The sequence below is a fragment of the Synchiropus splendidus genome, chromosome 1, assembly GCF_027744825.2.
Source record: "Synchiropus splendidus isolate RoL2022-P1 chromosome 1, RoL_Sspl_1.0, whole genome shotgun sequence".
NCBI lineage: Eukaryota > Metazoa > Chordata > Actinopteri > Syngnathiformes > Callionymidae > Synchiropus > Synchiropus splendidus.
The window spans coordinates 25,812,044-25,823,919 of NC_071334.1; the positions used below are offsets into that span (position 1 = coordinate 25,812,044).

Consider the following 11,876-nt stretch of genomic DNA (forward strand, 5'->3'; position numbering starts at 1 on the left):
AGCTGCGGCGGTGTAACGATGACAGCAATTTATTGTCGGCTATTCTAATGTTTCAGTTCATGAAACGTGTATTATTCTTATATCATTTTCCAGTTAATGTTTGTTATTAGCCAAGTACAGCAATAGTGGAAACTGACGCATGAAATAAAATGGACAATTATTATGCATTATTTTGGATATTTCTTGAAATGTAAATGTTTTATATCCTCATGTTTTTTCGGTCTTCTCATGCATTTCTTGCTGCTTTTTAATTGAAAAAAAAAAAATTTAAAATAGGACATTTTGTATTCGCCTGGTATATATTCCTTCCATTATTATCTAATATTCCTGGGTCAAGATTGGGATGTGTACACTGGGCCTCCTGCTTAACAGATGGACCGATTGTATTTTCATACTGGTCTGAGAGAGTGTGAAGGAACCTGCAGTTCCAAATGTCCCAATTGCAGGTCATTTGACTGTAACTAAACTTGCAAAGTGAGTGTCCTATAGATTTTACTCAACTATGCAAAGCAGTCTGTCTTCAATGGACCCTGTTACCCCTCCTAACCCCATCCAGGTACTTTTTATCTCTCAAGTCAAACACAACTTCGCACCAAGTCCAAAAGCCACATCAAATCAAGATTGTCTGTCGGCTGAAGGCTGATAAAGAGAATTCATTTGCAGCAAATCTCAAGTTCACAATCGTGATCCAGTCACATGTCTGCCCTCATGGGCGGGCTCAGGGTAAGTGTGTGCGTGTGTGTTTGTAGAAGGTGTGTACAGCACAGTGACAAGGTGAGGCGGCCAGAAAGTCAGATGCTGCACCTGTGCGCCTTCAGATGAGGAAGGACCAAAAAGCGGATTTTTCTCTGATCATGGAGGGACAGATTTACATCTGAAATCCAAATTTGACCACGAGTTTCAACAAACAGGTGAGCACTCTTTCACGAATATGCAGATGAAGTTCAATTTCTTTGTTTGCATCTTTCAAAAATAGATTTATTTTGGCTCCTAAACCAAAATCAAAAGGGACCCATAATGCACCAACTCCTGATATTGATATTTGATATGTTAACTTGGCATAGAAAGCGATAATTATATGTGAAGCTTATTGATGATCATCTATATCATAAATTGCAATGGTAAATGTAAAAAAAAATCTTCCTTGTAAATTATGATGTTCACTTGCCTTCAATTCAAATTTAAGATAAACAACTGAATTCACTGCTCACTTAACTAGGAATAAATAAATAAAAACGAGGTGCTTATCCTCTTCCCAGTTGCTTTGCAACCTTTGTGAATAGTCATAGGGATATTTCCATGGCATGACAAAGCCAAAGTTGCCCACAAAAGTCCACCAAACTGAGGATGAAACCTTGCCAATGTGCTGATATAGTCCAAGTCCAAGAACAACACAGGTGACATGACTACTTCTCAGTGGTGAGATGTGTCGTTCTTCTCTTCACTAAACTTACAGAAACTATCGGGTCAAGCTCACGGCCAACTGACTCATATTTTACAATTTTCACACGCATATTTGCCTTCTTCTGGGACCAAGAGGTGCTGATTGTCATGCCTGATGCTTCTTACTTTGATGGAAATTGATCCATTCAGCGCAGAAGGTGACCAAAGTCACACACAAGTACATCGTCAGTGAAACGGGACTTCTCTGGTCTTCCAAAACTTCTCTTCTCCGTGTAGGTTATGTCATGTTATTGAAGGACTGTGGTCAGTGATTTGTGAATATGGTCACTGTGTTCCTTCTGTGATCTCAGAGCGTTCAGTGACTCGCCCACACAGTAACTTATTAAAGTAAAAGCGTGGAGGGGCCTCCCGTGTGTCAACAGGCCCTTTTGTCTCAAAGGTCACATCAAAGCCAAACATCATAAGAAAAATATGTGAATTAACTGTGAAAGTTCTACTCCAGCAGTCTCCGGTTAATTTGTTTTGCAGAAACAGGCGGATGCAAAGTCAACAAAACTATGTAAATGTTCTGCAATCGCGTGTCATTAAGTTGCTTCTTCAAGATCCAACAGCACAAGAGCCAAACTGGATGAATAGTTTCTTATTACACAATTTGACTTCACTTTGATCCAGAAAACAGAATTAAGTATGTTTCATTTTGCTTGGTGAAAGTATTTATATTAACTGAAAAAACAAGTTCAATATAAAAACATGCAAGCTTGGACTTTTATGCATTTTGTAATCCTTATTATGTATATTATGCCTTTTTCCCAAAAAGCTTTCACAAGTGCAAGATAGCATATGAAATAAATGAAAGATGTGACATCAGTGGTCAAAAACTACTGCTACCACTCATACTTCAAATCCAAAGATGCACTACACCAGTTGACACTCAGATCAAATAAAACTGTAAAATGTATATTTATATATTTATGTATATATATTTAAAAAAATGAATGGTTGGTCACTTCTTGAAAATTCCATGAAATATATACCTCTGGGATTGGGAATATCTCTGGCTATAATTGTCCGTGTATCCTTCATTTTATTGCCCTCCCTCACTCGAAACCATTTCAAAGTTTATGATGTATTGATACCAGAACATGATGGTCTGTAGTTTCACCTCATGCTATTAGCTTATTACAGCTATCATGTGGTGTATCTAATCTGTTTGCTTTTCTCACACGCTTCTTGAAGGCCGTAGAGTGAGTGCTTTCAATTCTCACGTTGCATCTTCTTTATTGCCGTGTTGCTACCTTTTTTTTATGGTCAGCAGTACATGGACAGTTAGATGGTTGATATGGAAACTCATAACTCAGTCAACCACGACAATTGCATAGAAAAAACTCATTTCATTTCCACAAAAATGTAGTCATACTATATCTTAAATTTTAAAAATGTGTTACCTTTTAGTTTGTAAATACACATCCATGTTGACCAGAAAAGGAAGTACCGGTACTTCTCACAGGATCATTTTACAGTTTCATTTTTTTCTATAAATAATTTTCTGTCAACGCGTTATACTCTGATATCGGTCTTTTCACTGAGCTAATATTTAGCGACGGTGACTCATGCTTGCTACTTCAACACGTGTAAGTTATCTACTGCAGCATATACAGTAATTGGTTGAGAGCTTCAGGGGAAGCATTTTTTTGTGGTTCACTGCAGAGGCCGGTTAATCCAGTAACAAATGCTCTTGAAATGTGCTTCAGAATTAAAACACATTTGACAATATCACAGGCATGATAACCGGTTCTCTCAAAAAATCCAGCTATTGGATGGTAACACTGTAGCGTGCATGCAGACACCACCCTGCACGGGAGAGGCTTGCCATATCTTCTTGCTTTTGTTAAGTGATGCAAATAGCTGGAAATAAAAGAAACGGCAACATGAATTGACTGAGGCTTCTGCTAACATTTAGCAGCAGACATGTTAGCATCCTACGAGCAATTTCGGCTTACATAAGGACCAGGTTAACTCAGAAACATACCAAAAGGCTTCTAACTGTGGGAACAAAGGCAAACAATTCAGGCCGATTTCATTGAATGGAGTGAAATGACTTTATGACCACATCATGCTTGGATAATGTTTGATTGCAAACCTTACATAAGACACCTGACCACACATATTCAGCGTCAGTACATGACTGCAGTTGTTGCACGGGGAAAGAGGGACTGTGCCGCCAGCCTTACGTAACCAATTGTGTTAGCTTTGATGACTGGAGATCACGTCGCAGACAGAAGATACTTCATCATTAATTCATCCGGCAGGAGTGGAGAGGGTCAGGTGGCCAGAGTCATGTGATGAGAACAGGTGGACCATGTCAGGAAGGCTTGGGTGGAAGTTTAGGAGAATCCATAGTGGATGATCGCAGAAGATGATAACTCATAACACAACAGCTCCAGTCGAAATCTAGCCACAAACAGAGGCCTTTATTTTGTTTACTACTGCAACCGTCTAATATGTTGCTGAAATGTAAATGCCCTTTTTAATTTCTAAAAACAAATTTAGTCTGCTGTTTCGATCCTCAACTGAGAGAATCAACTTCAACAGGTGGGTGATCACATGGTTGTGTGTGTGTCTTGCTTTTACCACGCATACGGTGATGAGCCAGCAACAGGTGAGGTTAAGACCAGTTCAGTACAGTAGCAGTGTAGGAAAGGCCACGTGACACTGTCTGAAGTGCAGCGAAGGTTCACAGATTAATCAATATAGGAGACCTCACCAGAGTCCCCAAACAACGGTTCAACAGTTTGAAAGGTCTTTGGATTTGACCCTCATGTTATTACCTCAAAAATGCACCAGCAGGTCAGACAGCCAATTGTTGCATAGAGATGCATATAGAATTCCCATGATCTTTCCTTTCCAAGCTTAAGAGGAACCCAATGGAAGGAATCTGAGTTGTTTTGTCATCTGGAACATGTTTTGGGGAACACAAACAAGTAAATATGCTTGTGCATTTCCTGCCTCCAGGTTGGACATCCCGCCTCTGTCGGTAAAATGGCCGACCCCAGCTGGTGGAAACTGACCTTCTCGCGGAAGAAGAAATCGGAACCCAAAGTTCTGTACGAGATCCCCGCAGAGTACGGCAGCAACACAGGAAACAAAGATAGCGTGATCAACGCAGCAACACCGGATTCGGCGGACAGCCAGTTAAATGCCCGACTGGAGAAATTTGTGGACAAATCAGCCACCAAGGGACGCCATGTCAAGGTGTCGCACTCAGGTCGCTTCAAGGAAAAGAAGAAGGTGAGGCCGACACTAGAGGCAAACTTGTACATGGACCAAAGCGCCCGGGACGAGAACATTCAGAAAAAGACTGAAAAATAAAATGCGTGAGGAAACACGTGTTGGCCTTTTGTCCTGGAGCATGACACGCCCAAACAGCTGAATAAGAGGCTGTTTGATCAAGAGGTGACCACTGAAACAAATTCTTCTGAGTGAATGAATAACAAATATGATTGTTTTATTATGTGTCCTGTGATCATTGTTCGTATTGTTTACTTTTAAGCAAAGAAATGTTGATTTTGTCTCTTTTTATACGGCCATCCAAAAATGTTTATATTCAAGGTTATTAAGATATTTTTATTGAAATATTCTGTAACATATTTACACAGAGAAGGATAAAAATGCATAGAATGTAAAAGCTAAATGTTAGCAGTATGGGCTGAAATTATTTAATGTCAAAAGCCATTTCATTTAAAATATTTTCGATGATGTCATGTGGTGTCAATGTCTTCTATGTGACAATAAATCATTAAGTTTATCAACTATTCTCTTCTTTTTGTTGCATTGTGGATAAAAACAAAATATGTATTATAAAAAGGGTTAAAGTTAACTCAAAAATAACTTGACCTAATTCTTAATCATGCCATATTGCTGTTTTATACGTGTTTTGAAAATCACAAGTTAATTATTGCAAGAGATAATCGATTATGTGACGGTAAGGATAAGGAATGAAGATTATATTATCACATGTTTACACCAACCATAAGTACTAGACAAATATTAATATGTACTGTATAACATCTGTCATTTTCCTGTCTATTTTGGCAAGGCAAGGTATAAGTTCTATCCAGCCTTGTGTTTATGACAGCTGTTGCCATGGGGACTGTAAGCAGATACTGATATCTGATACCTTGTGCTTTTATCTACTTGACAACAAAACCAATGAATCAACAACTGAAGCTACATTAATATTTGACATCAGAAAAAACAACCTCAAAGAAAGAAACAAAACTTAGTCAACAAATACCTTCAAAGATAATTGTATCCATTTTTATTTATGTATTCATCATATATCTTAAGACAGAAATTACACACATTACAACTGTAATAACGACATTTCCATCTCAAGTCATTTATTACAAACCACACCAGGCCACTCTTCCATTGATATTTATGGAAACGGACACAATAGCACCATGTGGCGTTTGGTACAGTCAAAGGGATTTAATGTTCACTTGAACTCCGAATGAAGATGAATTAATAGACAAAATTAAAGTGCTACTGGCAAGAGAAGGTCACATACTGCACAACCTGATCCTACGTCTTAGGATTTCACATCCACCACATCAAGAATACCAGTCCAGTTTCATGCTTGGTCTTCGTCACGCAAACACATGATGAATAGACTGTAATCAGAGAACTACAACCATTTTAAGACTGGTCTTCTCAAATCCACAACTGTTTGACCATGGCACAGTGATTCAAGTATTGAAGCCCCAGTTTCAATCTCATCACGGAGACAGTCTCTGGTAAACCCACCCATCTTCACCTTGATGCTGAAACTCGCCCAGCTGAGTGTCGCCTCCCTCTGGTTTAGTGAAGACAATGCGGTCATGGAGTCGGTTGGTCTGACCCTGCCAGAACTCGATAAGGTGTGGTTTGACGATGTAGCCTCCCCTGCGGCCAAAACAGAGAATCACTACAAGGCATCAATAAAATAAAACTTCCATAACAAAGTAAATTCCAAGACTAAAAGCAGAATGGATAGAGTTGACTCATTACTGTAGAGCTCACTGGAGTTTTAATATCTGGAAGTACTGCTTGAAGCAATGTGAGATGAACATTAACAACACTTTTGTAGGTTTACTCCCCATGGGGGATCCCATGTTGTGTTCAATTGGAAGTGGGACAGAATGTTCATGTGTGCGGTGTGTGGTGTTGTTCCTTTTTACCTCTATAAGTGCGGAAGGACTTTACATTATGACAATCCTCATGTCTGTGCCCCCCCCTTAAATTCCTTTCTCTGAAGTTAAGACTTCAGTGTACATTTTAATGTAAAATCATTGGCATAGTAGTGACACGATTCATAAATAAACGTTCATAAATGTGCATATATAAAATAAAATATCTTTTTATAGTCCATAAACGTGTACAAATATAGACTTTACATTTACATGAATGAATTCATGCAATATACTTTACATTTGACACATTTAAACAGCATAACGGCTTTCATTTTGGCGAGGCACGATTGTTTACACCTTGTATTTGGTCCTCATAGCCACATGAAAATGTATTTAATTTCAATAATTTCATTAAGTGTTGAGTTATATAAGTGAAGAATTCCGTTATTTGCTGGAGGTAGTCATGTGACCAGCTTGCTCTGCTCACCAATTGAAATGCGAATGGGGAAAACTTTAGATTGTTTGTAAATCCAAAGGAACTTGCAGAACACCACCAAAAATCAAATCACTTCTACGTTATCCAATAACCAACCCTGAAAGTACAGTACTACTGAAATACGTTCGTCCATGATAGGTGGAGGTAATAATGAATTTAAGTTGCAACAGTTCTATTGTTTTTATAACTAAAAATGCTGAAACGAGAGGGATTTTCAGAAAAGATAGGAGGATTATGAAGTTATATTTGACTGTAACGTGGCACTAAACCTTATACTGACCAGTAGTCGGGCATCGGCACCTCCGAGTCCTTGTACTTTTCCTCCAGTTCTGAATTCTTCTGCCGTAGAAACTGAAACGGTAAGAAATTAAATATCAGCGGCTGCTTTCTTAGACACCGGTCATTTGGGTGGTTGAAGAACTGACATCTCTATTGGGGACCGGCGTGCTCTGGCGGCTAACCACTGCTCCAATTTGACTGCTTTTGGGCCGAGAGTGAAAATAATCACAGGAGCTCTGGTAGGGGATACGCTCCACAGCACCCTCTATGCGGATCTACAGGAAGGAAATTCCACTGGAATTAAATTCAATCAAACAGTAGTGACGTGCTGTTGATCATGACTGAAGCTGTCAGGACCTGTCTGTTGAGAGGTTCCCAGTAGAAGACCAGACACGCGTGTGGGTTACTCTCCTGTGAGGGGACGCAAAAACAAAAAGTTGAACCACAACAAAGGAACATCATTTCATAAATGTCCACAAATATCCACCTTTAACTATTAATTTACTGACAAATAATAGTATGTACTTTTAACTTTTTCTACTCCATCTACCTCCATATAGTAGTATTGAGTCTTTCTTGCACACAAGGTTCTCTGTTTGTTTGAACTCATGTCATGAAAAAATCATCACAAACAGAAATACGAACCAGCTCGTTGCCCTTCCTGCTCTCATAGTTGGTGAAGAATCTGAAACCTTCATTGCTATAACCTTTAAGAAGGACCATTCTTGCGGAGGGTCGACCATCTCTGCAGACAGTGGACAAGAGAACGCTTAAGACTGAGTAACCAGTTTCCTGTCAGGTGACGATGACGCCTACTTGGTGGCAGTTGCTATGCACATTGCATTGGCCTCTCCGACCTCAGGACACCGAGTCGCTGCATCAAACCAGTTCCCAAACTGTTTGATTGGGTCCAGAGAGACCAGCTGATTCTCCTCGAAGCACTGAGGGAAAAACCGGAACACATAAATGTAAATGTCAGCTATCACGTGAGAATATTTGTTCAAATTCCCCCCTTGGCAGAACCTTCGTCATGTCAATCATTGAGGAATGATATCAAAATGATAATAAGTAATAATAAGTAAAGCAATAATGATATTAAGACTGACGACTGACATATAGGATGTCATGTAACTATTACGAAAGGGCGATTACATACAGTCTTCTTCGTGGTTCTTACCTCCGCATCTGCTTTATATTTCTTTCTCATGTCACTTAAGTCCATGGTTGAGTCGCTCGTATGCCGTCTTGTTGTGTAGTCTGCGACAACGCTTGGTTTAAACACCGTTAACCGCCTCAGACACTCTTTATTTTCTGCGAATACCACCAGGCGTCCGAGTACGTTTGCACGGAGTGTGCGCAGCATGCTTGTCAGGATGACCCTGGCGTCAAACGTAACCAAGCTTACGTGAACGTTACGCAAACGGACGTTTGTTTTGCAACCCCCCAAAATCCAAACAATTATCGCTTGCCACATACATCGTGTCATGTTATATCTATTTAGAAAATAACGCTGAAAGTAACTGATGCGTTGCTGTAGGATATATCATATACGGTTATTCCAAAGCTTGTTTTTCACTTTAATAACTGTTGTTAAAGCAGCATGGTCATCTAAATAAAAGAACGAGGGAATTAGCTGGCTGTCTGTGTATGCATTAATGTAAAATTAGTATTTAAATTTTAATTACCGAGTATTATTGTACTTGGTTTAATGTTGAATATGCTGTTATTCTGCTCTTGTTTTAGACAGAAAACGTTATAGAACCGATATCCCACTTTTTTGTCTGTAGGACCGTGAACGTATCATCTCTCTACGTCACTTCCTCAGCTGCGTGTTGCTGATCAACATGGCGGCGACCTTGTGTGCGAAGCTGCTTCCAAAACAGGGTAACGTCAAGCAAATCTTGTTTGAATGTGGATTCTGTAATGTCACACTATGTTTCTTGCATTGTCTTACACCTGACCTGTGTTCTTTGAAGATCGCCACTTTCTCGATGCGCCAAACAATGTTAAAGCGAGAACCCGGCTTTCTTGTGTTGCAGGAGGATGGCTTCCTCTCATCCAGTCCGTTCGGCATGGATCCAAAGCTGTGACTCGTCGTAGAAAACCCATGCACTTCAACAAAAAGAAGCTATTTGCTGTAACAGAATATATTCCACCAAAACCTGGGCCTCCCCCCGGTGCTTACCCCACCCAGATCAAACGTGTTGTGGAGGTAAGACAAGTCCTGACAGCTTGCTTAACTAAAACGTCTCCAATCTTGCAGTGATACTTAAAACGCTGCGTATTATTTGTGTAAGAGTATAAAGAAATTTTGAAGAATAACCTTTATGCTATAATTCTTATTTTTACGTAGTCATTCATTATGACACAGATTAGTGCAGGGGAAAATTAGAAAATAGAGAAAATAGATAGGGAAATAGGGAAAATAGAGTTAAGGCAGATATTGCCCCTAAAAACTGCCCACTGAATTACATGGTTAAATCCAGAATATACAGACAGATGTGGGATGCAACACAAAAATGTTCCACAAATATTTTGTGACTGCAGATATTTATTGGGCACAAGAGTATTTCAGTAAGTTCGTTTTGAATGACTTTTATTTTAAATGAGATACAAAAATATTCCTGCAGGAAAATGTATGAATGAATTTGGTGTTCTGGTATAAACAACAGTTCCCCCCCCCTCTCCATCACTTCTGACAGTGCTTTGTTTGACCACTGCTGATCCTCTGTCGTGGTTACAGGAGACGGCATATGTGAAGTTGCTGAAGAGGAATGTGCAGGAAACATTCCAGAGCTGTAAAATGATTGCAGTGGTCCAGAACAACTGCTGTAACTCAGAAGATATGTTGATTCTCAGGAATCGACTCTTCAAACATGAGATCACCATCAAGTTCTTCCCAAACCAGGTGGGGTTGTTGAGTGGTACCTGGCAAGATGCTTTCTATACTTTTAATTATTTAATTCTTTTCACTCAGTCATTCTGGTCTCCTCTTCTTAGGTGATGCGGTCCTTCCTGGCTAACAGTGTCTACAGCAACATGTCTCCTCTGTTCATTGGTCACACTGTGATGATTGTCAGTAAAGAGCCAAAGGTGAAGGAGATGTTGTCCATCCTCAGGTCCAGTCCACAGATGACCTTGTTGGGTAGGTTTGCCTTCAAAATCACCGGTGCTGAGAGAGAGCGGCCATTATTAAACTTACTGCCCTTCCAGGTGGGTGTGTGGAGAACACACTCCTGAGTGTCCAAGGTCTGCAGCATTTCTCCAAACTTCCTGCGATGAGCGTAGTCCAGGGCCAACTGGTCAGCGGTCTCACAATGCTCACATCCCAAACGGCCTCCATGTTGCAGCGACACCCGGCTCACCTGAGTGCACTCCTGCAGCAGTACGTCACGCAACAGAGTCCAGACAGCGGCTCTGAGGAAGCACAGAACTCACAAACATCACCTTAGCCTTAAAAACTTTTTAGATATTGTTGAATTCTCGGTGATGCTGATAGTTTGAAATGAAAGGCTCTTGTTAATAACGTGAAATAAATAAATAATCTTGCCACTACTGTGAATGTTGTTGCTTTTTGGAAATCTCTAATCATCTCCTTTGCTCGGGTTTGTGCAACTCCCACTTGCTTACATCTCATTTGGTCTTCAGCTTCTTGACGCCAGGTGGCGTTGTTTGGCCAAAAGCAAGCCGATAAACCTCTACTGACCAGCCATGCACACGGAACATTACTGCATTTCTTACTTCTGGTTTCCACTAACACAGTCTGTTTCTCGCTAGCTGGATTGTTGCAAACATCATAAACAAAACCATTCCCGTCGAAATAAACACGAGTGGTCACAGATTGTTAATCTCTGGATTACATCATGGTAATCTGGGTCAAATAGGTTTTCCAAGGAAGACACCACAAAACTACAACAGACTGCTGAGAATAAACCATTCGTACTGAGGACCAGCCCACTTAAAACAAATGTTTTGGAGAAGATTCATTTTATTTGTTTATTTGAACTTGTTTGTTATGTGTTGTGCTTTTTGGTGTATTGTCATAGATTAAACAAGAAGTAATCTATAACAGCACAAACATTAGTCTCAATAACTACAATTTAGTGTGTATATGATGTGTGTTTATTTATTATAACAGGTGTATTACAAAAAGCCTTAAAATATTCCTGAACAAAAATAAGGAACAAAATGACTATGATTTAAAAAGGAAAAGTCACAAACCTTTGAAAACAAAACATACAAATGGAACAAATTAATCCCTTTCAAGAAGCAATTTAATTGAACTAGAAAATCCTATTTAATCTCAAAATTAAATTGGCATGATTGGGCATCTTTCAAAGAGAGAATGGTGACGAAGAAAAAAAATTACACTGTGGATGATATTTTACTGGATACTTTTACTGACTTTAAACTATGAAATAAAACAAAACAAAACAAAAAAAAAAAAACAGGAAAATGACAGTACATTAAAATAAATTAGCAAAATGTAATGCATTGAATCAGACCAATTATGGCTTAGACATTAC

At 39.4% G+C, this 11,876-nt stretch overlaps 3 protein-coding genes across 4 annotated transcripts; 2 read left to right on the forward strand and 1 right to left on the reverse strand.

Annotated features, from left to right (window-relative positions):
• The first annotated feature begins 703 nt into the window (after positions 1–703).
• On the forward strand, positions 704–5,166 carry prr15lb (proline rich 15 like b). 2 transcript variants are annotated; one of them, XM_053849853.1, is made up of 2 exons: positions 704–911; positions 4,417–5,166. In XM_053849853.1, exon 2 carries the CDS (start codon positions 4,444–4,446, stop codon positions 4,771–4,773), a length of 330 nt encoding a protein of 109 aa, XP_053705828.1. In that variant the 5' UTR covers positions 704–911; positions 4,417–4,443; the 3' UTR covers positions 4,774–5,166. The 2 variants fall into 2 exon arrangements, with proteins under 2 accessions (XP_053705828.1, XP_053705820.1); XM_053849845.1 differs by lacking the exon at positions 704–911 and adding an exon at positions 3,575–3,996.
• Positions 5,167–5,707: 541 nt separating this feature from the next.
• On the reverse strand, positions 5,708–8,735 carry pnpo (pyridoxamine 5'-phosphate oxidase). The gene is made up of 7 exons (XM_053865145.1): positions 8,528–8,735; positions 8,167–8,291; positions 7,996–8,095; positions 7,708–7,761; positions 7,497–7,625; positions 7,352–7,422; positions 5,708–6,348 (listed from the first exon to the last, which is right to left on the reverse strand). The coding sequence occupies exons 1-7, from the start codon at positions 8,711–8,713 to the stop codon at positions 6,183–6,185; spliced, it is 831 nt and encodes a 276-aa protein (XP_053721120.1). The 5' UTR covers positions 8,714–8,735; the 3' UTR covers positions 5,708–6,182.
• A 452-nt stretch (positions 8,736–9,187) lies between these two features.
• On the forward strand, positions 9,188–10,912 carry mrpl10 (mitochondrial ribosomal protein L10). Its single transcript, XM_053865159.1, has 5 exons — positions 9,188–9,234; positions 9,390–9,562; positions 10,094–10,258; positions 10,351–10,495; positions 10,564–10,912. The coding sequence occupies exons 1-5, from the start codon at positions 9,195–9,197 to the stop codon at positions 10,800–10,802; spliced, it is 762 nt and encodes a 253-aa protein (XP_053721134.1). The 5' UTR covers positions 9,188–9,194; the 3' UTR covers positions 10,803–10,912.
• The last annotated feature ends 964 nt before the right edge of the window (positions 10,913–11,876 follow it).